Source organism: Natrix helvetica (assembly GCF_964273705.1).
Source record: "Natrix helvetica genome assembly, chromosome: 1".
NCBI lineage: Eukaryota > Metazoa > Chordata > Lepidosauria > Squamata > Natricidae > Natrix > Natrix helvetica.
The window spans coordinates 215,635,876-215,661,332 of NC_138548.1; the positions used below are offsets into that span (position 1 = coordinate 215,635,876).

Genomic DNA, 25,457 nt, shown 5'->3' on the forward strand with positions numbered 1-25,457 from the left:
GTTTTCCACAGTATTGGTGTCAGAGGTTGGTCTTCTTCGTGTGCTTGGGCTCCAACTTCCATCTACCTGAGCTAACTTGGCTAGCAATCTAAAAAGTAGTCCAACAACCTCTCTGTGCCCAGTCTGTCCTCCTAAGGTGCCAAAATGAATGAGATGGAGCAAGAGTTTTAAGATGTCCTGGACTATCCATCCAATATTAAATGGTTGACCTTCTGCTTTCATCAAGCCAAGATAGCAGAGTTTTTCAATCTTCTGGAATTATACCAGAACCATTAAGCTGCTACGGAGACATTCCTTTTTTGGCTTCGCTGTATAAAAAACTAAGTATCTGAAGATTGAGATAAATGATTTTCTCTGGCACGTTGAGCTTTCCTCATGCAAACCTATTTTGAAAGAAGCAATGCAGCATACAAATAGCCTTGAAATATTTCAGCCTGGAAAGATTATATCATGATTTAAATTTTAATCAGCTTTTAATCCTAGGATAGCAATACAAAGACGGTAAAATCCAGCCCACTGAATGAACGTGTCCTCTGACTTTGTACTTCGGTACAGTATCTCTCTCTCTACTTCCCCACAGACTCAGCTGGAAGAGAGTCGTCAGGAACAAGGAGCCCTGTTGCGTGAGTCCTGCCGCCTGAAGGAAGAGGTTCAAGAATTGAGAAGCCGCGCAGCAGATCTAGAAGCAGCACTTAGCTCCCTACGTGATGAGCACACCAAGCTGGCTGCACAATATAAGGCAAGGCAGAAAGCAAGGTTCTGCAGTAGGACTTGCCAGCTCCTCCAGATCCCACCTCCCAAGCTTCAGGAAAGGTGTTGTGTTCCCCTCATCTTAATAAGCAAAAACTCAGGTGGCCACAAAACTTTGTGCAACATCTGACTCCAAGCCTGAAGCAAGATCTGGATATCCCTTCTGTACAGAGTGATGCCCCTCTGCCTCAATGCTTGCATCAGATTAGTTCGTATGCATGCGGTGCTTAACATGCTTCCATATATCAGGTTCAGGAGAACATTAGTAGGAAAGGTGTATGTCTCCATCTCATAGTTTTACATCTGGTTGAGCATTGTGAGAAATAACTATTCTGGATCAAAATGAGCCTTGCTTTCATCCAGTAGAGTTATTCATATGTTGCTGTGTTCAATTTTGTCAGCAAAACTAGCTGCTGTTTTTTATTTTATTTTATTTTATTCAAATGTTATAGACATCACTCACTTTTCTTCCTCTCTACCCTCAACCAGGAATTGTCCAATTCTTACACGGAAATCTCCAAGCAGAGAGATACTCTAAGCATTCAAGAAACTGAGCACTTGGCCCGAATCCAGGAACTGGAGAGCGATATCCAGGGGATTGGAGAGAAGATGCTTCAGAGGGAGACGGAATTAGACAGGTCAAGGCCATGTCAAAGAAAGCATCTCAAGTACAATCAAAAGGGAGAGAGGTGGTGGGAGGGAAAGAAGGAGGAAGAGAGAGAGAGATGGGAGTGGGGGGGACAATGTCTTTGAGCTACCGATAGGCAATTGTTGATTTTTTGATTAGAACTCGTATTAACTCAGACTATTAGAAGTTTCTAGGAGCAACACAGCCATGGGGTATCAGATTGGGGGGAATCAGGATCATCATGGAATCAGTTATCTGTGCCATTCTAACTCAATCTCAAGGAATTGTCCCAGGATTTAATATATTGTGTCCTAGTTTCCATATCTTTGGTTTTATCAGCGGATATCCACTATCATTCAGATCATGAATTAAATGTAGATGGAGGAAGTAGAGGAATGTAGGAAATTTAGGAATCAATATTGATTTTTACATTGTTTGTAACAAGCCCACTCTCAGTGAATTAGATTATGTTGGGGAATGTTTTCATACAGAGAAGCTGATCTATTTAGTAACCTAGTGATGCCTGGAAATTAATAGGTTGTGGCTAAAGCATCATCTTGGAATTAGGCTGCTGGGCTAATGGATGCTCATGCTATATTGAGGATGATGCAAAGATGGAACTAAAGGGTGGTTTCTAAATAGGTACAGTAGGTAGGTAGGTAGGTAGGTAGAGGTAGAGAGAGACAGACCTATTTTAGAGATGCTCCTGAGTAGAAAGAGTACAGTGAATATTCCTCACACGTTCATATACTGTTTGGATCATTTCTGCTGCAGGGTGAAAGACACAGTGAAGTCACTTCTGAGGGAGCAGGAACACATCCACCATCAGCTCAAAGAAGAGAATGCTGAGAAAGAGCAGTACCAGGTGAGCATGGAGCAACAGGTTTGAAAAGAGGGAAACAAAGAGGAGCAGGAAACCAGAGCTGGCATCGTTAGCCAAGCAGCTGGCATGTTGGAAACAAGTCTTCTCTCCTCTCCAGGTCAAGCTGCAGGCTTCCAAGGAGGAGAGCCGTAGCCTGGCATCCGACTTGCAAGAAGCCAAGACTCGTCACGGCGAGAAAATCTCCCAGGCTCTCATGCTGCAGGAAGATATTCAGAAGTTGCAGCAGAAGCTGGCAGCTGCTAACCGCCGCACAGTAAGTACTGTCAACTCGCAAACCAATCATGGTCTGCTCTCGAGTTGCCATGGGCAGGAAGGGGGGAGAACTGATGGAGTAGTTCAACAGCCATGTTCAGAAGCACATTCCATGCATACCTTCCTCAACGTCAGATCTCAGATTACCAGAGCCGGTCTGAAAGGCGTGGTTTTTACAGCCCGCGAAAGTGCCTCATTGGACAATGTGATTAATGACACAATCACACTCTGGGAGGAGTTGGGGAAACAGTCACAGTTGAACTGTAAATCACGTGCAGCAGAGTTGACCTCAAACGGGAACAGTGCTGACATGTTGCGCCAAATAAATAACTGGATTTCTTTTTAAATTTGGCTTGAGGCTCATGAGTTAATTAGGGCATCCGTCAGAACCCTGACAGCAGGTCAACTCTCTTTTTAAATCAAGATTACCAGACTTCCTGAATTGGAATTGGCTGTCCAATCGCTCCCCGACATCTGGGGTGCTTTGAGAGAAATTCAGGCAACCATAGCAGAGGACGGACTATCCGAAGATACCCTGCTCCAAGCGACCAAAAGGAAAGCAGAGATTTCCTCCAACCTTGCAATCCCAGGACCCAACAGCCTGATTGCAACCAGAGTGCAGCCCTCCCCAGCCTTCAAAGCTGAGATGCCTACTCTAGCAACCGAAGCAAGAAGGCATGAGTATTGGTGGAAGTTAACCACTAAAGCAGCCAAAGTTGAGTTCCCTCACCCCAATGCCCAGAAAAGGGGAAAACTCCTGAGCGAGCTGGGAAGAGTGGATTGGATGTGGGACTGGGCACAAACCAGGCTCCCAAAGCCTGCGATGGAACCCCTGGGAAGTTCAATAGAGCAACTGCGGGAGGAATTTTACCGGGCCACCATTTGTGATGAGGGGCCATTATGCCGCTCAAAATAGGGGGGAGGGACATCTGATCCTTTTGAAGTGAGGAGGCGCAGACTGGAGCGCAGCCCCCCTTCTCCACCCATTAGAAGTAGAAGGAGCCCGAAACTGCAGCCAGTGCCTCTCCCACGCAGCAGGCAGCCCACCCAGGGCAGGCAATCCCCTCCCTCTATCCAAACTAGAGCCAAGGAAGATGGGCATCCACATCAAGCATGGGCTTACAGGTGCCGACAGGAGGAGGGAGGAGCAATGCTGAACAAACCCCCCCGCTTCAGGGGAAAATTTGATGGGGACTCAGACTAACTAGCTCTATTCCTTGACTCAGCTGAGATCCACCTAGAATGCTATGGACATCTCTACCCATCCCCCAGAGCCATGGTGAATACCATCGTCGAAGGGCTAGAGGGAGAAGCAAGGGAATGGCTAGCAGCCCTCCACAAGAGGCGAGCTCCCCAGCTGCAAGACGTAGATGACTTCCTACAACTGCTAGAGGCCATATTTGAGGAGGTGGAGGAGGACCCATATGCGGAAGATGAGCTCAGAAACCTAAGGCAGAGGGGGTGACCCATCAAAGAACACATCCGTGAATTTAGGAGAGTCATAGGGAAGCTGCCTCCTTTACCAGAGCAGCTGTTGGTGCATTTTTTCAGAACAAGTCTGGACAAGCAAATCACCCAGGTAACTGCCTACCGGGACATCCCAAACCAACTCTCTGAGTGGTTCCGAGTAGCCATAAAAGTCGACGGTGGATTGCGTGCCAACAACATAGGAAAGCAACTGGATACCAAAGACAGAGATCAACCCAACCAGAGACCATCCAGCCGACAGGGAACCACAGCACCACAGCTGGTCCCAAAACCAGCCTTCCCACAAAGTCCGCTGAAATGCTACAGATGTGGAGGGATAGGCCAGCATGCGCAACCCCAGCCCCCAAGCCAAGTTCAGACCCACCACCCAGGGCACAACCAGAATGAGGCCCCAAGCACACCACCAACAGGCCCTCCAGCCTGCAGACGCCCCTCCCGCCCCCCAGCTAAAGGGGGAGGAACCTCAGGCAACGACGACCAGTTGCCAGAATCCTATGAGGGCAAAAATGACCCAATAGTGAGTAAACCAGTTCACCCTTTCATTTTCCCAATACGCCTCACAGCCCCAAAAACGGGAACCCAGGAGACTTTCCAAGACTCAGGCTGCACTGGATGCTTGGTCAACCTTATCACAGTCCTGAAAATGGGGATCAAAGCAAAAAGTCTGACCCACCCGATCCAGTTCGGACAGGTCGATAGGTCATTAGTGGGGGGAGCCTATGCCACCCACCTGACCGAACTAGTGAGGCAGTGGTGGGTTTCAAATTTTTTTAGAACCTCTTCTGAAGGTGTGGCCTGCTTTGTGGGAGTGGCTTGCCGGCCATGTGACTGGGTGGGAGTGGCTTGGCAGTCATGTGCCTGGGTGGGCGTGGCCAACTTGTAAAATGTGGTGAAACTCACTTAACAACGCTCTTGCTTAGCAACCAAAATGTTGGCTCAGAAACTCTGGCATTTGAAGCAAGTCTTAAAGCTGTCAAATTACAAGACCCTTGCACCCCTCACCCTTTAGAAAAAATACCCCCAGGAGTGTTCAAACTTCACAGCTTTAAGACTTGTAGACTTCAACTCCCAGAATTTCTCCTCCAGTCATGTTGGCTCAGAAACTCTGGCATTTGAAGCACACAAGTCTTAAAGCTGTCAAGTTACAAAACCCTTGCACCCCTAACCCTTTAGAAAAAAAAACCCAGGAATGTTCAAACTTGACAGCTTTAAGACTTTAAGGTTTAGATAGGATTCTTAGAGACAGGTGGAGCAATTGGTGAGCCAGCCAATTAGTGAGTGGTGGGCGGGGCAAGCATGGTGCGGACGGGCAGGGGGAGGGAGCTGGAACCGGTTCTAAATGGCACGGTAGATTTGTGGAACCTCTTCTATAGAAGTGGTTAGAACTGGCAGGAACCCACCCCTGCAGTGAGGCTAGAGCTAGTGAATCACTGGGAAGTAATTTGATTTGTAATAGCCCCCAAAATGACAGATGCAGTTATACTGGGACTCTCCTGGCTAGACAAGCGGGGACCGACCATCTGGTGGCAAGGAGGCAGCCGCAGACTGAGGATAGCAAGGGGGCCCCAATTCCCTCTTCACCAGGAAATAGAAACACCGCCCACACAGGGAACCCTCCCAAAGAGCCAACCAGAACAACTGGCAACCACTTCCAACAAAACCCCAGAGGCAGAACAGATCCTGAGGGAATACCAGGACCTCACAGAAGTATTTGCGACATTCTGCCTCTCCACTGTGAGACAGTCAGCGCCATTGAAATCATTCCCGGGGCAAAACTACCCAAGCCCAAACTGTACGCTATGACGCTCCTGGAAAGGCAAGAAATGCACAAATACATAGATAAAAACCTAGCAAGGGTTGAGCCAGCCAAGTCATGGGTCGCAGCGCCAGTCCTATTCAAAGTAAAAAAAGACAACTATATTATGCGTGGACTTTAGGGGGATAAACTGTGTGTGCATATACATTCTATACCCTCTTCCCCTCATGAAGGACATGCTATCTTACTTAGTCAAGGGAAAAGTTTTTACCAAATTGAACCTCAGAGAAGCATACTACCTAATACACGTCAGGGAGGGAGATGAATGGAAAACAACATTCAACTGCCCCCCTAGGGAGCTTCCAATTCAAAGTGATGCCCTTCGGGCTGCAAGGAGCCCCAGCAGTGTTCATGCAGTTAATAAACGAAGTACTGCATGAGCACCTCTACAAGGAGGTCTTCATCTATCTGGATGATATCCTCATCTACACTGAGACCATGAATGATCACATGCCCTTAGTCCGCCAGGTACTGGAAAAACATCTGGCAGCCAACCTGTACATCAAGCTCTCAAAACGTGAATTTCACCATGCACAGCTAGACTACCTGGGCTACCGAGTGTCAAATGAAGGCATAGAGATGGAGCCAGCCAAAGTACAAGCTATCCTAGGTTGGCAACCCCCTTGCACCGCAGACAGCTAGAAAACTTCCTAGGGTTCGCAAACGTCTACAGATAATTCATCCCTCCTTCTCAAAGATCGCCAAACCCATGATGGGCCTCTTAAAGACAGGGGGCCCAGGGGAAAAAACCCATCCGGGACAACCTCTATAGTGGGACCTAACCTGCCAAAAGGCATTTGAAACACTAAAAGAAATGTTTGCAAAGGAACCAGTGCTGAAGCATCCTGATCTCGAACAGCCCTTGGTTATCCAAGCAGATGCCAGCAATGTGGCAGTGTGAGCAGTGCTACTACAACGAAAAAACGAAGGAAACCTACAGCCCTGTGCCTACACCTCCCGCAAGCTCACGGACACAAAGAGATGATGGGCTGCATGGGAAAAAGAGGCTTTCACAGTGAGATGGGCACTGCTAACCTGGTGCCACCTGCTGGAAGGGAGCCAGAGACCATTCGAAGTCTGGACTGACCAAAAAAATCTGGAGGCTTTCAGTACCCAACAAAAACTGTCTGCTAGCAGACCCCTCGTTCCGTGACAATCAGCACATCTTGATAAAAAGAGATGACCTAGCATGGAAGGAGATGAAACTCTACATCTAAGAATCCCTATGCACCCTAATCCTCCAGAGAAGCCACAACATCAAACCAGCAGGCCACTTTGGGTTCCTAAAGACTTTACACTTAGCACAAAGGCAATTCTGGTAGCCCGCCATAAAGAAAGACGTGGACAGTTATGTGAAAAGTTGCACCATCTGCACCACAATGAAAAAATGACCAGGAAAACTCCCTGGACTGCTGCAACCATTAGCAGAGCCAACGAGACCATGGGAGGAAATCACAATGGACTTTATAGTGAAGTTGCTGAAAAGTGGGGGAAACATGGTGATGTGGACTGTAATAGACCTATTCTCCAAACAGGCGCACTTCATACCCTGTAGTGGACTACCCTCAGCCCACCAGTTGGCCAAACTGTTCCTGAAGCACATCTACCACCTGCATGGAGTACCATGGAGAATTATCTCAGACAGAGGAGTCCAGTTCATGGCTAAGTTCTGGAGGGAGTTCCTGCGGTCCATTGGGTTGTTCCAGGGCCTTAGCTCAGCCTTTCATCCAAGCACCAATGTTGGGGGGGGCAGAGAAGTTTTAACACCATGGTAGAGCAGTACCTGAGGTGTTGCATGAACTATCAACAATCCAATTGGGTGGACCTCCTGCTTTTTGCTGAGGTCGCGTACAATAAAGCTGCTCATAGTAGCATGGGACTAACCCCATTCAAAGTGGTAGCGACATAGAATTTGTCCCAATGCCTAAGTATCCAAGGGATTCTCCCTCCTCAGTCAGCTTGACTGATGGGATGTCAACGCTGAAAGCAACCTGCGATAATGTCAAGAAAGCACTAACTAAAGTGTCACAAACCTATAAGAAACAGGCAGACAAATACCGAGTTCTGCAATGGCCAGTCCAGTTGGGGGACAAGGTCAACCACTCCATAAAATATTTGAGGTTAAAACTCCCTAGCAAGAAAGTGAGGCCAAAGTTTATGGGACCATTCCCCATAGTAAAGATCATCAACCCAGTCACTGTTCAATTGAAGTTGCCCCGACTGTTAGGGAAGATACACCCAGTATTCCATAGTAGCCTCTTAAAACCCATAGTCGGATTGACCTTGAAGCCACTACCCCGCGAGCCCCCAGATCCCATGGTCATCAGGGGCCAAACCCATTATGAGGTGCAGTAAATCCTTGATTCAAGGTGGCACAAGAGACAACTCTAATACTTAATTAAGTAGAAGGGTTACCCCTTATCAGAGGCATCTTGAGTAAAGAGTAGGAATATACAGGCTGGTCATCTTATAGCAAAATTCCATGCAGAAAATCCAAACCAGCCTGGGGGGAGGGTCGCATCCATAAATCCTATAACTCTACTCAAATTGTTTGTTTTGCACAGGTCACCTTCAGGAAGTGAGGGGAGCCGAATGTCAACTCGCAAAGCAATCATGATCTGCTCTCGAGTTGCCATGGGCAAGAAGGGGGGAGGACTGATGGAGCTGTTCAGCAGCCATGTTGAGAAGCACATTCCATGCATACCTTCCTCAAGGTCGGATCTTAGATTACCGAAGCCAGCCTGAAAGGCATGGTTTTTACAGTCCGCCAAAGTGTCTCATTGGACAATGTGATTAATGACACACTCTGGGAGGAGGGGGGAAACAGGATCACAGTTGAACTGTAAATCACGTGCGGCAGAGTTGACCTCAAATGGGAACAGTGCTGACATGTTGTGCCTAATAAATAACTGGATTTCTTTTGAAATTTGGCTCGAGGCTCATGAATTAATTAGGGCATCCTTTGGAACCCTGACAGTACCCGAAGACTGGAAGCCTCTAGGGATATTAAAAATAAGGTTTATCAAGTCCAGCACGCTCTCTCTAATGGTGTCTCTAATGGGATGATTTTGCTGTTCTCCCAGAACTTCTCAAGACACCCAGTCTTGATAACCTATCTCCAGTACCTAGTAATTTCTGTTCTTATGCAAGGAACCCCTTTTTGCCCATCCTAAATGCAAGTAACCGTCTAATTTCCTTGAGTATGGAACCTTAAATAGCCATCCAGTGGATATCCCTAATCCAGGGGTTATGCTATTTCCATTACCAAAAGAAAGATAGTAGTTTACAACAAGAAGGTATCCAGGAGTTCAGAATGATAGTTTAGACCAGTGGTTCCCAAGCTTTTTTTGTCCTTGCCCCACCTAAGCATCTCTAAAAACCTGATGCCCCCCCCCCTCCCGTGACATATAATTCTTACTTTACTCAAAAAGTGAATTCTACTCACAGGGAGGATGCCTAAAAGGCCATTAACCTGGTTTAAACAAGGTTCAAATTGCCCCCATTAAAAATCAAATTGCCCCCCTGTGGGGTGTGGGGCCCACGTTGGGAACCACTGGTTTAGACTGATAAAAAAACAAGGTTGAACAAGCAAAGCACAGATCAGGACATGTCATAGGCAAAAAAATCTAGGGTGATGTTGCTTCAGGCCCAACCCTTTTTCTCCAAACGTGTTTTGTGGAAGAAGATCCATGTACAAAATGGCACCAGTTCTACTGGACACTTCGTGAATTAAGTTTTTAAAAATTCTAGGAGAAATAAGGTATAAACCCACGCGCTTCGTTTTGTAAATAGGCTTGGAACAAAGTTACAGCCAACAGAGCTGGTTTCCTGTTAGAGAACAAGAAAGAACTGACAAAAATCAGCCAGCCCTGATCTAAGCAAAACCACTTGTTCTCTCAGGACTTGCAGGGCAGAGGAGTGGATGGGTGGGAACCAGAACCCAGGGATTTATTTTTGTCCCAGGGAAAGAAACTAGATCAATATCTCTCTTTGCAAAAATCAGGAAAGGTTTTTTTTTTGTTCAAGAAATAGGTTAAAGCTTGAAAACATCAAGTATCGGAAGACACACCACCTTCCATAATCCATGCTTGTACTTGCTGGGACAGATTTCCCACTTCAGGATTAGAAAGTTTGTTGAATCCTAATGGCTGCTATTATAGACCCCTTATTCTCTTCCTGGGGCTCTCCTAGTACCATGAAGGTTGGACACGGCCTCTCCACTTTCTCTTGTCCCTCTTCCTCTCAGTCCTCTCTCTTTCTAGGCACAGATGGAATCCCTGTGTGAACAGTTGCGCACCACACAGGATGTTCTGGCTGCCAGCCAGCAGAAAGTGGCTCTTTTGGGGGAAGAGCTCGCCAGTGTGGCCTCCATCCGAGACCGCACCATCTCTGATCTCCACAAGAGCCGCCTTGAGGCAGCTGAGGTGAACATCAAGCTTGCTGACATGACCCTCAAGTGGAAAGAAGGCAAAGGCCAATGGTGGAAGGAGAAAGCCATGCTGTTGCAGAATGTAGAGGTATGTGGGGCACTTGTGCATGTGATCCCCCAAATCAGTTGAGCAAACTTATTTTTATTATTTTTTATTTTTATTTATTTTTATTTATTAGATTTGTTAGCCGCTCCCTCTCCACGAAGGGACTCGGGGCGGCGTACAATAAATAAAAAAGCACATATTATACAATTAAACATTACACGGAGGAGGTATAAAAATCACACAACAATCATTACAATACATAGAAATAGTAATAATAAGGTTAAAATTAAAATACCCCAATATAAATTACAAGTTTAAAAGATTGCCAGGAGGATTAAAATGGAACTATGGTTGAGCCAACTTCTGTGGGGTTTTTTTTTTTTTTTTTGTCTTCATCATTTATGTTTCTTCTGCCTTGTGGGAAGTCTGCACCATGCATGTGGAAGCCTCACATCATTTACCTTCTCAGCAATCCAGGGCTGAGATTAAACTGAGAGGGAGCAAATGGTCTAGAATTATCTATAATCAAGTGGCATTTAGACACTAGACCCCCTTCACGCCTAGTCCAACATTTTCAGCACTATAAATAACGCTACCTTCCCCAATCCACATAAGCATTGCCTATTTTCTTTGTAGTAGAGAGGGAATAAAGCAAAAGGATCCTGACATCCATCGATGCAAACATGGATCTTTTTATTTTGGATTGAAATTAAGCTCTGGGGAAGTTTTTAAATTAGTTGTGCATGCAGAAAGAACAAAATCCCAAAGCAGTTGAATTGCCGAGATTGAATGTTTGGGAGTTTCAAAAGAAAAAGAATGATATGGCTTTGGACCTAAATTATTCTGTATTTCAAAGGGATAAAAGAGAATATTTGTAGCTCAGGGTTGAATGTGGGTTCTTGGTGCTCTCTCATGCTGCTGATGTTGCCTAGTTTGATAACAAAAACTGCAAGAAAACAAGCAAGCTGAAAGAACACCAAGTACCACACAGTATTTTAAAGCATTTCGATGCTTCCCCACATTCCCTTTCTGGGGAATGTTTCTAGCAAGGGATAAACTTTTCCTAGTATACTGCACTACATTATCTTCTATAAGCTAAATCTAAGTCTTAGTGAGAGGGATGCATTAAAGGGTGCAGGCTTCCATCATTTCAGATTTTATGTGTAGGAATTTGGGACGTTTCAATTTGAAGGTGGGTGTTTTGGCTGAAAGTGTTCTGAACTTAAAACAATCCTATAGAATTGGCCCTTTGAGCTTAAAGTGGGGCTAGTTCGAATTTCAAACACTTCTGGTAAGGTCAAAAGAGTTTTGAAACATTCAGTGAAGAGTAGCTGTTCCCAACTCCAGTTGGGATGATTTGCCTAGAAAGTTTCAAATTTGAAGTGTTTTACTTAACTATTAAAAGGAATCTCATTTTATATTTGAATTTTGTACGTGTGCCAATTTTTCCCAGTATGATCACAAACCAAAATGTTCAGCGATCTAGTTTGCTCTGTGGGATCCCTTTTATCAATAGCGTGGATCTTGTAGAGAACTATTCTGTCACTATTAACTATGTTGAGTCCTCCTTGGGGTCTTCCTTCGTTCCTTCCCCTCTCCCTCGCTCCTTCCTTCCTCCCTCCCCCTTCCTCCCTCCCTCCTTCCCTCCCTTCTTTCATTCTTTCATTCTTCCTTTCTTGCATTTCCCACACACTGTTAAGACAGGGACAGAATTGCTGGGATAACTAAGTCTATGGACAAATCTATAGATGACTCCTTCCTAATCTAGCTGCTCTTTACAGTTGTAGATGTCCCTGAACTAAAACCTTTGCTAGCTCTGTCAACATGGTCCTACTGAGGAGTTGGTGGATTGAATTGTTCGTTTATTTATTGAATTTCTATTTATATAGTTGCCCATCTGACTTTCACGCGACTCTGGGCAGCATACGCAATTAAAACAAAATTTACAAAGTTTACATAATTTATTAAAAGCAATTAAAACTGTAGTGAGGGCCATTATTGTCGTTAAGTAACATCTATACTTCCTTGGGTTCTCCAGCTCTGCATATTTCATGAAAAATCCGACCTTGCCAAATAGTTTAATAGCTTTCCATAGAGCAGAGGGGGGAGGGAGGGAGGTGTTAGTAATCTCATCCTGCACTGACGCTTCCTTTCAAATTTATATTTTGCTAGGCCGAGAAAGATAAGATCCTAAAGCTGAGTGCTGAGGTTCTCCGTCTTGAAAACAACTTGCAAGAAGAAAGGGCACAGCGCCAGGGGTTGCGTATGGAGCTGGTACAGGAACGGGATGCCAGTCTGGTAAACTATCTCCACTGGGAAAAGGATTCCATCATTCAAGGAGGGAGGGAAAACAGAGACTTTGGGTAGTGGTTTCAGTCCTCTCATAAGTAGGAGCCGTTTACAGATTAAGATTGCCAAGATTCCAGGAAGACGTTTTACTCCCTTGCCTGCTGTTTAGATGGGTTGCAAGACCTCTTTATCGTGCAAGGATCACCAGAAGAGAAAGTTTTGAAAAGAACTCTTGGGGCTCTTCCTCCCTTGCAGGATTCATGATTCTTTCTGTGACTTTTGAAATTATTGACTAAAGGCTAACAGAGCCTATCCTTCCATTTCAATTCCTCTTCTTTTTTTATTCCGATTTGCCAGTCACTATCCTGTTGTCACTGACCATCCTTAGTCCTCACATAATTTTTTTGTCCAGACCTTCAACAATCCTCGATATCCAATTATTTGGTTAGATGCACCTAGGAAGGGGACATGGTGGCTCAGTGGCTAAGACCTTGAGTTTGTCAATCAGAAAGGTGGTTCGAATCCCTAGTGCCGCGTAACAGAGTGAGCTCCCGTTACTTGTCCCAGCTTCTGCCAACCTAGCAGTTCGAAAGCACGCAAAAATGCAAGTAGAAAAATAGGGACCACCTTTGGTGGGAAGGTAACAGTGTTCTGTGTTCTTTCGGCGTTTAGTCATGCCGGCCACATGACCATGGAGACGTCTTCAGACAGCGCTGGCTGTTCGGCTTTGAAACAGAGATGAGCACTGCCCCCTAGAGTCGGGAATGACTAGCACATATGTGCAAGGGGAACCTTTACCTTTATCTACAGAATAAGTCGTCTTAACTTGGGTGCTCTCTAGACTGCAACTCCTTTAGATCTGTCTTGACCATCCTGGCCAGGAGGTCAAAGAATTGTTGTCTCACTGTATCAGGAGACCACCAAGTTAGGAAAGGCTTAAACACAAGGCTCATCAAACATCCCTGTGTGGTTTGATGCTGCTTATTAAAAAGTCATTAAATTCACCACCACCCAAAAAGGTGTGTTGCTGGGCATCTCAGGCCTCACTGCTACCCCTTGTTCAAGCGCTCCCTCCTCCCTACTAGCAGCTGATTGGCCCACCAGATATTGCTTTGCTGCCCACAATTATTTTTAATTCATCAGGGTTCATTCTCTGGGTTATGCAGGCCTGCTCTAAGAGGTGAGTGCAATGCAGTGGTGGGTTCTGGACCCCGTTCCAACCAGTACGGTTGGAACAGGCCCGGCGGCATCCACATGGATGTGCGCAGTGCGCGCATGCATCTTAGCACCTTCGCGACACTCCAGCTGCTCCGCGGAGCATCACGCAGGTGCTGTACGCGCCATGCGCAAGTGCAGAAGACTTAAAAGACTGGTAAGGAGCTCTGGCGGGCAGGTGGGCCCTCTGGAGCACCGTACCGGAACGGTATCCGGTGCTCTGGGCAGGCTCCAGTACACCCCTCTGCAACCCACCACTGGTGCAATGTGACAATAAATCAAAACAGAAGCCTAAAAGTCCTTTAGGAAATGGAGTTGGTCAGTGGTGAAGGGGAGGCTCCGCCCCATGAATAAAATAGGGGCACTAGAAAATGGTCAGAGCTTTCTAAAAAGGAAAGGAGCTTCCTCAAAATCCCAGCATTGGGCATGAGCATTAACTACGGATAGTCCTTGGGTTACGACCACAATTGAGCCCAACATTTATGTGGTTAAGTGAAACACTTGTTAAGTGGGTTTTGCCCCATTTTACGACTTCTGTTGCCACCGTTGTTATAGTTATAGTTTTATAGTTTATTAAATTTATAAACCGCCCCCTCTCCCCAATATGTTAAGTGAATCACTGCATTTGTTCAGTTAGCAACGTGGTTGTAAAGTGAATCTGGCTTCCCCGTTGACTTTGCTTGTCAGAAGGTCACAACGGCTGGATCACGTGACCCCGGGACACTGCGACCTTCATTAAAAATACGAACCAGTTGCCAAACATCTGAATTTTGATCACATGACCACGGGGATGCTGCAATGGTCGTACAGTCCTAAACCACTTTTTTCAGTGCCGTTTGTAACTTTGAGCGGTCATTAAACGAACTGTTGTAAGTTGAGGACTACCTATTTTATTTTAATTTTTCAATTTTATTTGATTTCTAGACCGCCCCCTCTCCCCGAAGGGACGACCTGTGTTTAGTTCCCGAGTGGGCTTCATAACTCTCTCTATATGTTATTCTAAAATTCCTCTTTGGCAAATGCCACTTTTGCCCTCACCAGGTTCAAGTCTCCGAGAGCCGCCGAGAGCTGCGGGAATTACGGGCTGCCCTGCAGGTTGCCCAGAAGGAGAAAGAACAACTGCAGTCCGAAAAACAGGTGGGTGTGGCGTCCAAGTGGAGAGCTGACCAAAGCCCAAATTTAGTATGAGAAGAAGAGATGCGAAGTGGCGAGAGGAGGAAGGCGCTGCAGCTCCATGCTGATGTGTTTGCCCATTGTCTGCCTTCAGGAGTTGCTGGTGTACATACGCTGCCTTGAAGAGCGTTTGGACAAAGTAGCAGATGACAAATGGAGTGAATCGGTTCTGATTGACGAAGAGGAGAGAGCTCTGGATACTCCCGGTTAGTTCACCACCACCAGTTAGCAGCCCTGCCAATTACATTTAGTGACCCCGGTCCATGCTATCAGTAACAAAGGCAAAAGGAAATGGGCATCAACAGACTTGGTTGAGTTCTAAAACTAGCCTTGTGAATCTAAATTTTCAAGCATCTTTAAACTTATTCAGAACAGAGCGGTCGGGGGTCTTGATGGAGTTTACCTCGAGGTGGAAGCTGCTTCTCCAGAATTTTGCTTAGCTAAATCTTCTCTTCCCATATTTGTTCTGAAATGGGCAATATAGGTTTGGTGGGTTTTAATTCCTATGAATCTGTGTCTGACGGTGAGGAATGACGGGAGCTGCAGTGCAGCAATATCTTGAGTACTAAATGTTTACTACCCTGGTGGGTAGGGCAACAACTGAGAACATTTGTCCCTGTTGGTGCACTTTGTAATTCTTCCATTCTTTTCTCACACCTATGGGAACTCTATGGAGTACTCCATAATGAAGCTGTAAAGTCATACTTTAGATTTTGTCAGATATTTCTTCTGTGTGGCTGGAACATCCTTTCCTAGGAACGTTCAAAAGGAGAGCCTTTTGCTTCCCTTTCCCAAATCCATGACAGGTACATTAGGAAATATTTACTGTCCTTTTTCTTATTCCTTATGTTTCTTACCTTCAAGTTGTTCTGACCGAGGCTTCCCAAGAGCATGAAACAAACTCCTGGTCCCGACAAAAACCCCTTTTATTCATTTACTGTGAATTCTGCTCATTCACATCCAGCAAAGTCTTTCAACGGAGGATTTACAATCACAGACCTTATCTGGCTTGGAGAGCTGCCGGCCAATATCTGCCAAACTTGGCAAGGAGTCTCCAAGAGTCACGAACCAATGAAGCGAACTAATTGTCTCCTGCAAACTCCACTCCCCTTTCGCTCCTCTTTTATTTCCTCTGGGAGGGGCCATTCATCATCCACCTGTGGCCTTACTCCCAAGTTGACCCCTGTTCTTTAGCTGTTCGCTTCATCTGGCAACTATGCGGATGAACACACTGGGAACAGGCTCCAGCTGTCCGTCTGCCTCACTGATGTCTGACTCCGAAGTCAGCTAATAACTGGCATACGGCTCTGGCCCCCTCTCTGCCTCCGACACAGAGCCCTCATCAGAGCCTTCCCCAGACTCCAGGACTGGCCCAGGTTCCTCCCCAACCTCCTCACTGTCCGAATCTGCTGCCAGCTCTACTGGCTGCTGGCGGGCCACAACACAAGTCAGCATTGATTCCTGAGGACTGCCCAGCCAAGTCCCTGCAAGTTTTTTGGCATGGTTTTTCAGAAATGGTTTGTCCTTATCTCCTTCCTAGGACTGAGAAAGAAGACTGGCCCAAGGACAGCCAGCTTCCATGTCTACGGCAGGACTAGAACTCATGATTTCTCAGTTTCTAGCCTAATATTCTAACCACTACAGCAGGCTAGTTCACTATCCACTTATCCGAAATCAATTCTATTCTGTTGACAAGAAGATAGGAGGGAGAAGGCAACCAAAGCAGGAAATGTCAGATAAATTCCTGGGATCAGGACAGGTTCAGATGTGAAGAAGTAGAGGAAGGGAAGAGTGGTGATGAAACAAAAAGGCCAATATGCAGGGCCCAGCAACAACAGTGTGAAAGGCCCTTATTTTTCAACTTTTAGAGGGCTCCTTCCTTCTTGTGTCAGTGTTCCGAATAACGCATCCGCCAAAAGCAAAACTCCGAGGCAGGTAGATTCCTCAAAGAACATGTTTATTGGATACATCATATCGGCACAGCTAGTAAAAACCAAGTCTAAAAGTTCCCGCGGTTTTTAGCCTGCTTAAAAGAACAAATGTTTCCTTCCTCAGATGTCACCGGTCACGTCGTCCAATTAAAGTAACTGGCAGGTTGCTTGCTCACTTTTCTTCTCATTCAACTGCCACCTGTTGGGATGACCTTGATTCCCATAAGAAAACTTTTTGTTTTGACCGTTAACCACTCTATCTACTTCCCCCTCCCTTCCCCACTTCAGAGTTTGTAGCAACTATGAGACAGCAAGAGATGGCTTCAGCCAGGTTTGCTTCAGAGTTGACATCTTGTTCCTCAGAGCACCTTGCTTTTAAGTTCCTTTTGGAGGACAGGAATTGGAAGTATCCTACCCAGCAACTCTGGATTAGCACAACAAGCATGTGCTTGGGCACCAATGGATGGGAGGGCAGATTTACATCCTGGACAGACAGTCAGTTTCAGGTTCAAGCCCTACTCAGAGGCTAACTAGAGCAAACTGAGCAATGTTTCTTTTCTGCAAGGTCAGTCTCTACTGGGAGCATCATTGCTTTCTGGGAGAGATTTGTTTTTACACACACACACACACACACACACACACACACACACACACACCTAATGTCATCTCCTTCATTTTCGTCTTCTAGGCTCCCTGGACTCCCTGTCTGACTCCGAGGACGAATGCCCTGAGGACATGCGCCTGCCTGCCCAGCTCACTTCTTACAGTCTGTGTGACACCCGGGCAGTGACCACCACGCCTCCCTGCGCCCATGGGTTATCTCACACAGTGGTCATCAGCCAGCCCACTCCTCTTGCTAGTCAGATCAAACAGCTGCCCGAAGATTCCAGTTCTGACTCGGTGAGGCCCTGAGAAGCAAGGAAGGACCCAGCCCAGATATACTGTCCAAGGCGAAGGGCGAAAGAGTTGCATTTGGGGATCCAGGCGAAGAGATGATCTAGCCCAGGGATAGGGAGGATGTTTTGAGGTTTTGAAAGCATACTGTGAGTACCTGAGTGCCGTGGAATCCTTGGAGGAGGCCTGGCACTTTCACAAAATGTTTATGGTTGGAGCATAATCACTAGGAAGACGACGTGTTACAAATGCTGCCCATCAACCCACTGGCCTCTCCTAAAGGATGCTTCCTATCACACTGGCTTAGTTTTTTATCTTTGCAGGGGGGGGGGGGACACTACAGAGGCTCGTTTTTATATGTCAGATCCAGGGGCATTATGGGTTTGTGTGTGTGTGTGTGAGAGAGAGAGAGAGAGAGCGCCTCGGTGGAGCAGTGGAGAGAGTGCAGTACTGCAGGCTACTTCTGCTGACTGTCGGCTGCCTGCAATTTGGCAGCTCAAATCTCACCAGGCTCAAGGTTGACTCAGCCTTCCATCCTTCCAAGGTGGGTAAAATGAGGACTCAGATTGTTGGGGGTAATATTGCTGACTCTGTAAACCGCTTAGAGAGGGCAGTAAAACACTGTGAAGCGGTATATAAGTGCTATTTCTATTGCTATACACGCATGGACATCTGCACTAAAGGTTGATGTGCTTACTTTCCATGATACCCAGCTTCCAATGTTGTGAATTCAGAGAAACAATAATTAATAATATGCAAAAGGGGCAAGAGATGTGATTAGCACCAAGAGAAGTGCCTATTGGCCTGGATCTGTACCCATCTTCCGATGGCGTTTAGCCTGATTAGCTACAACTCTCCAGAATTTTAGGCAAGGACTCTCTTTCATCTGCTTGCCATAATTCTTTTAGCTGGAGAGACTGAACCTAGTTTTTTGTTCAAATCAGCTGTCCTGAAAGGAGGATTCTGTATGCAGGCATATATTGGAGATAACTTGAGGCATAGGAGTTGTGGTGCCCTCCAGCATAGGAAGAAGAGGCCAGTTGTCGTGAGCATGAGTCGAAGTCAAATATATTGAAAACATGCCTCTTTTCTCATTGTAGGAAGCTGAAGATGAGAAGGCAGTTCTGATGGCAGCTGCTCAGAGTGGGGGCGAAGAAACCAATCTACTCCTTCCAGAACTGGGTAATGGCTTCTGTGAAGTGGCCAGGTGAGGGGAAGTTATTCCACCTGTACTGCATTTTCTCTTCAACCTTGTCCTCTCTCAGATGTATTGGACTATACCTGTAATCCAGAGGTGGTATTCAGCAGGTTGTGTGACCAGTTCTGGAGAACCAGTAGCGGGAATTTTGAGTAGTTCGGAGAACCCGTAAATACCACCTCTGACTGGCCCCGCCCCCATCTATTCTCTGCCTCCTGAGTCTCAGCTGATCGGGAAGGAATGGGGATTTTACAGTATCCTTCCCCTGCCACGCCCACCAAGCCATGTTATGCCCATCAAACCACGCCCACAGAACCGGTAGTAAAAAAGTTTGAATCCCACCACTGCTGTAATCACTCCTGGCACCCAGCTTCTGGGCAAGTGCCAGATTTGGGAATATGCTGAAGAATAAAATGAAAATATAGAAACTGCAATTATCTCTGCAAGAATCTTGGCTTTCTTCATGGGTGAGGTCGGGGGAAAGTGTTATCAGCAACGTCTGAACATTTTCTAGATGGTACCTGTCAAAAGCTCAGAACCCAGGGACCTGGCCAAATTAGTGTTCCAGTAATTGAGTAATCTGCACTCCTCTCTAGCCACTTCGTAAAAATTGCAAAGCCAGACAGGTCATGGTTTGAAGAGAGAAAGAAAATGCTGATTATGCAAAATAAGAAATGCTTGCAAATGTACCCAGTTTAATTAGGGTTTCATTTTCCAGTCGCCCAAAGTGCCAGTCCGGATTGTCTAACAGCCAAACTCTATATCTAATGACACAAAGAATATACACTGCCTTAGCTGTGGAAACGTGAGATTTCCCAGATTTTTTCAGAATAAAAAGCTGACTCCTTGGTATGTACCATATTTTTCGAACTATAAGACGCAACGGAGTATAAGACACACCAATATTTTGGAAGGGTAATTATTTTCTTAAAAAAGGTTTTTGACTTCCCTGGTCCCCAGAAGCACTTTGCAGGCCTCCCAAACCCTCTGTACACCCCCCCTTTTGTGTGAAAGGGTTTGCAGAGGGTTTAGGAGGCCTGTAGAGTGGTCCTGGGGGGTTGGGGAGGGCAAAAACACTCCCATTTTTGTGAAAAACGGGCCGTGTTCACCCATATTTGCCCTCTCCACTTTGCAGGCTCCCAAGCCTGCACATCCATTTTTGCAAAAAACAGGATATGCAGGGCAGGGTTTTGGAAGGCCAAAAATGGCTGTTTTCAGTATATAAGATGCACCCAGGTTTTCACCCTCTTTTGGGGGAGGGCTGTATCTTATACTCCGAAAAATACGGTAAGCTCCTTTTTCCTCTGCCCATTTTTATCTCTTGTAAATTCATCATGTCTCAGTATCCCCTTCCTTCCCATCCTTTCTGCACCCTTAAGCCTCGCATTTACAGGTGTCTCTTTCCCTTCCACTGCTTTTCTTCTCTCTCCTTGCGGATTGCCACAGGTGTTAGCTCTATGCTTAGTGAAGGACTTGTTTAGCTTAAGGGGCCCTGTGTGTCTGGAGGATGAAACCTTTCCCCTGCCTTCATTTGTGATGAATGTATCTTGGCCTACACTGGGGGTCAACTCTCACTGACCTTAATTCTGTGACTCTAGGCATTTTGGACCTTGAGTGCCTGAGCAATTCTTCACTCTGCTCTGGTTTTGCACAGTGTTTCCTATGGGAGATACATTCAGCCCCATTTCAGAAGATCAATTTATGAAATTTCAATTTTTGAATGCTTTTTTTAAAAAAAATCTCTCTCTCTCTCTCTCTCTCTCTTCCCCATTCTTTTCCTCCGTGCTCAGCGGGCTGACAGGGCGACAGATGTCAGAACCATCCGGAATGGGCGTATCTCCCTTGGACCTGCCCTCTCCAGGCTTTTGGAAGGAGTGTCCCATCTGCCACGAGCGCTTCCCACCCGAGAGTGACAAGGAAACAGTTGACACGCATGTGGACGGGCACTTCTTTTTCAGCACCCATGACCCCTTCACTTTTGAATAAGCTTCTTGTCTCCATCACCACCACCATCATGCCCCCTTGTCGTCGTCCCCCACTCCCTCTGTCATTTCAGTAGGATTCAGGCTGGTTCCTTCCCTCTCTTCTTGCTTCCATAGGGAGTTTCTTACTATCCTAGCACAATTCTGTCGTTGGGTCATTGACGGCTGTAAAAAAACCTGTTGTCTTCCAGGGACCTTTTCCAAGGTCGAACAGTCAGAGCCACCTTGCATCAGGAGTCGTATCCTCAGGGATGGGGACTAGGTGATATTAAACAGTAGAGAGGGTTGGGCTGTGTATCGCCACAGAGCGGTAGTTGTCCAGGCATTTTGTGTGATCTTTTACAAATACCCACAACGACTTTGCCTTCTTGTTTGCCTGCCAATGTACGGGTGCTGCAAAATTCTTGAAAATGCATGTATCCACAAAACCCATCAAGTTTATGTAGGTCCTCCCTGCGCATCTGCCCAGACTGTCCAGTGACGATCAGATCTCCTCACTATGGAAGGTAATGATATTCTGACCTTTGCCCTGAAAGGACTCTGTAGGTTTTATAGAAGTTCAGGAGCAATTGCAAGTGAGATATGATCATAGCGCTTAGCACATAGACTTATTTACACACACACGCACACACACACACACACACACAAAATAGTGCTTTACAGCTATACAGCATTCTCTTGGGCTGTTTACAATGTTGGCCTATTGCCCTCAACCACCCGGGTCCTCATTTTATTGACCTTGGAAGGATGGAAGGCTGATTGAACTCCCTCAGGATTAAACTCCAGGCTGTGGGCAGAGTTTGCCTGCAATACTGCCCTCTAACCACTGGACCACCGAGTTTGATCAATAACAAGCAAATGGAGACAGAAGAAGAAGAGGTTTCAGTTTCCTGATCTGTAGCAGCTGAATTGAGATGAATGGGAAAGGAAAGTCTTTAAAAGTTGCGTAGGTATTGAGGCTACAGTCAACCATGCAGCACCGTATTTGGTTTTCCTATTATTAGGACTGCTGATCCCTGGCCTCCAGACTTAATAAGATTCCTTGTGGCTGATTTCAGCTGGAATCCAGCCATACCTGGGGAGGCACAAATTCTGTACCCCTGGAATTAACCAAAAGTCAGTATTTGGGAAGTTCTCAAATTAAGGATATAAATTCCTTGGTTATAAATAGTTGGGGGAATTTATCTACAAAACAAGTGTTTGGGGGGGGGGGAGTCGGGGGGCAAAAATGTCCATGTTTAGAGGGTACTTCTCTCTCTTCTCAGTGTTAAATACAGAACAGCAGAGGAAAGCTTGGTCCAGGAGGAGTTTAACTCCTCAGTATGTAAAAAGAAAGAAAACAAATGAAATGCAAATGAACAGATTGTCTATTTATTGGTTTAGCTACTGGTAACTCTTCCAACAAAACCTCAAAGGATTTTATTGCTTATATTTATATATTATATAGCAATGTATGTGGGCTTTTTAAAATAAAAGCTAAAGCAACCAGACTCGCAGACATGTAAATTAGAATAAAATAGTGAAGAGATACCATAAAATCTTTTTCTGCATGTCTCATCACCACGAGGGAACGAAATTATACAAATTCACAGGCAAGGTTGTTTTTCTCCCTTAAACATGATCAATAACTTTCCTAAATGTGGCTGTTACCTTTACATAAATAGCAAAAGGCAAGTTTATTCTGTTGTAATTCCCATTCTCAAATATTCTAACGATATTATTTAAAGTGGAGAAGGAGAGGCAAGGACATTACAGCAATGTACAGTAACTTCCATTTCTTTCAGGGAATGGAAAGTGGTGAGAAAGGAGATACCTAAGAGATATATTTAAATTAGAAATTAATTGAGGTGGTTTTAATCAAGTTAGCTTTCTTTACCTCCCACCAGAACAGCAATCGGTGCATTTTCCTTCCAAAAGGAACCAAAATGAATAAAGAGCAGAACAAATAGCATTGGCTATTGCATGAGAACTTTGCAGCATGTAATTAATTGATCAGATAATTCACTCTTAAGAATTAGCAACAGGAGTAGCATTTTGCCACGGCGTTAGTACTAAGCAGAAATACATATATTTTTGAGCTAGGGGACAATGCATCTGCAGAAAACATTGAAGCATGCTTATCTCGATGCTTTTGATCATAGCTGTGCGTAAATGTACTTTGGCTCCAGATTTACATTTTCTCATCACAGAATAAATTAGGCCCATTATGCAAGTCGGCTCATACTAAAATAAATTATGCTTCCAGAATAAAAGATAGCAAATGTACCTGTTTCAGAACAAAAACCAAATTAAATTACTATAAGATATAGAGTCCCGGGTTAGCTTAATTACTCAATTTATATTTAGCACAAATGTTTATGATACATTATATTAGCACAAATATATACAATAGATTTATATTAGCACAAATTTCATCATAAATAACGCAAACCCAATGTAGCAAAGAATGTCAATAGCAGAAAAAGGCAGAAATTGGAGTTAAATGATGTGAAGAGAAGGGATGTTCTACAAATAGCCAAAGATCAAGTTATGAAGAGTGCCAACACCAACTGCATGGAATGCAGAACTTCACGGATTAGAGAGTTAAAGCAACCTTGCCAGTCCTATTCAGATTCTTTTGCCTTAAAAGTCTAGAAACATAGGGATTATTTCTTGTGTGTGCATTGTATCTGCAGTTCTGAACTGTTGGGTATGGGTAGTTACTCCCTGAGACGTGGTTTATAATTCAAGGCTCTTTCCCCCTTCAGATCGTAGCCTTTGGTGCAAACCTCAGGTGAGGCACTGGGGATGCATCCGTATGCAATGCTAGCTCTGACTGGTAGGCGTCTAGAGGCCCACCCATGAGTATCTTTCTTCCAGCAAGGATTCCATCTCTTGGATAATGCCTGAAGCTAAACCCCCTGATTATGGAGGTGTAATCTGAGGCTTTAGCGATGGAGTTCACCATTTAAAACTGCGAGTGAGGGAACCTATGTTCACATGTTGCGACATGAACATATCTCCCTCTGTGCAAAATAATAATAATAATAATAATAATGGCAACTCGCAGCGTGACAGTGGAAAAGGTTCTAGGATAATGCACCTAATACATCGATGTGAAGAGAGTTTGGAGGAGCACTGGAACCTGAGACATGGCATCGTTCATTTGATCTGGTTCTTTGTAGAAGAAGCTGTCAATCATGATAGGGCTGCATGAGTAAATGAGATCCAAGACATACAAGAAGAGACAAGTGCAAGGGGGGAAATGTGAAGGTGGTTCTCAACCAGCCACAGTTCCTTAAGTAGACTTGGGGGTTGTTTTTTTGTTTGTTTGTTTGTCCTTACCTCTTAAGTTGCTCTTTCCCAATGCTGTGCTGAATCTCTTGCCTCATTCTCAACTTGCTGCCTTGTGACTACTGATGCATGTGTCTCCTTTCTGTGAGATTGCACCTTTGGCTTTAGTTGCCTCCTTTGACATCATAGCCCTTGTATATATATTCCCTTTCCCGCACTTGCTGAATTTTGCATTTGCTTCCTTCTAATTGTGAGGTGGGATGGGTGGGTTGCAGTTTCTCCTGGCTTCTGCCTTTTGACCTCTCATTTGAGTCACAAGAGAGGAATGTAAGATCCAGGTCCTGTTGTGTCGATACAGAAGGAGAGAGACAATACCTCTCTAGGGACTTGTGCCTTTTGAAGATATAATGCTACAAAATGCCTCTTCATGCCTGAACAGCTATCAGACCCAGAATGACCACTAGATGGTAGCAAAGAGTTAGAGGTGGTTTTTTTTTTTTTTTTTTGTATCTTTGCTGCCATCTATCAGACAACTAAACACTTACAGCACAGGTTTGATAGCTATACATTCACATTTTTTAAAAAAATCTTTTCCATTGTTACCTGCATTTGTGGCTTTGTGTTCTCCTCATCTGTTTTTTTTTTCCTTTCCCTAAACAGTTGAGGGTTTTTCCCCCCACTAAATATAATAGCCGCTCAGAGCAATAATCACCCTTCTACCCAGCCTTGACCTTTCCCCAAGTCTATGTATAGGGTGTATATATACATGTATATATTTATATTTATATTTATATGACATGTTGCAGCTATTCTAATAAAATGCGGTCTTTCTGCAACTCGCTGGTTTTTGTTTTTTATTTGAGCAAATTATGATTTGGAAAATGTGATATATATTTTTCTGTTTGAGGATCCTGCTGCACATTGCTGATGGCAAGTGGGGCTGAAGGAAGCTGGACTCCAGCTGGACTGGAAGGGGGGAAGGGGGGGTGAGAGTTTTTTTTTTCCTTTTTGGCATTCCTTTTCCTTCTCATGTAGCCAGGCAAGAAACTATGATTGCCAATAGACTTTGGTTCAAGGGAAGGCTGCTTGTAATTGGAACCTAACGAACAAGCTTGTCCTGCTCATGCTGGCAGAGAGGGCCTACTTCGGGTCCAGTTGGTCAAAAGAACTCCGACTATCAGAATCCAGAAGAAGAGCCTCCTCTGCTGCA

The 25,457-nt window shown here is 45.2% G+C and overlaps 1 protein-coding gene across 2 annotated transcripts in view; it reads left to right on the forward strand.

The window, feature by feature from the left end:
• The window catches only part of CALCOCO1 (calcium binding and coiled-coil domain 1), a 46,383-nt gene extending 21,300 nt beyond the window's left edge, over window positions 1–25,083 (forward strand). For both annotated transcript variants that reach the window (XM_081971108.1, XM_081971109.1), the window contains 11 exons: window positions 581–739; window positions 1,240–1,388; window positions 2,153–2,243; window positions 2,359–2,514; window positions 10,080–10,334; window positions 12,465–12,590; window positions 14,838–14,933; window positions 15,064–15,175; window positions 17,589–17,800; window positions 18,895–19,001; window positions 20,783–25,083. In XM_081971108.1, the coding sequence (XP_081827234.1) occupies window positions 581–739; window positions 1,240–1,388; window positions 2,153–2,243; window positions 2,359–2,514; window positions 10,080–10,334; window positions 12,465–12,590; window positions 14,838–14,933; window positions 15,064–15,175; window positions 17,589–17,800; window positions 18,895–19,001; window positions 20,783–20,978 (1,659 nt within the window). In that variant the 3' untranslated portion in view covers window positions 20,979–25,083. The remainder of the gene's footprint in view (window positions 1–580; window positions 740–1,239; window positions 1,389–2,152; window positions 2,244–2,358; window positions 2,515–10,079; window positions 10,335–12,464; window positions 12,591–14,837; window positions 14,934–15,063; window positions 15,176–17,588; window positions 17,801–18,894; window positions 19,002–20,782) is intronic.
• Window positions 25,084–25,457: the final 374 nt, after the last annotated feature.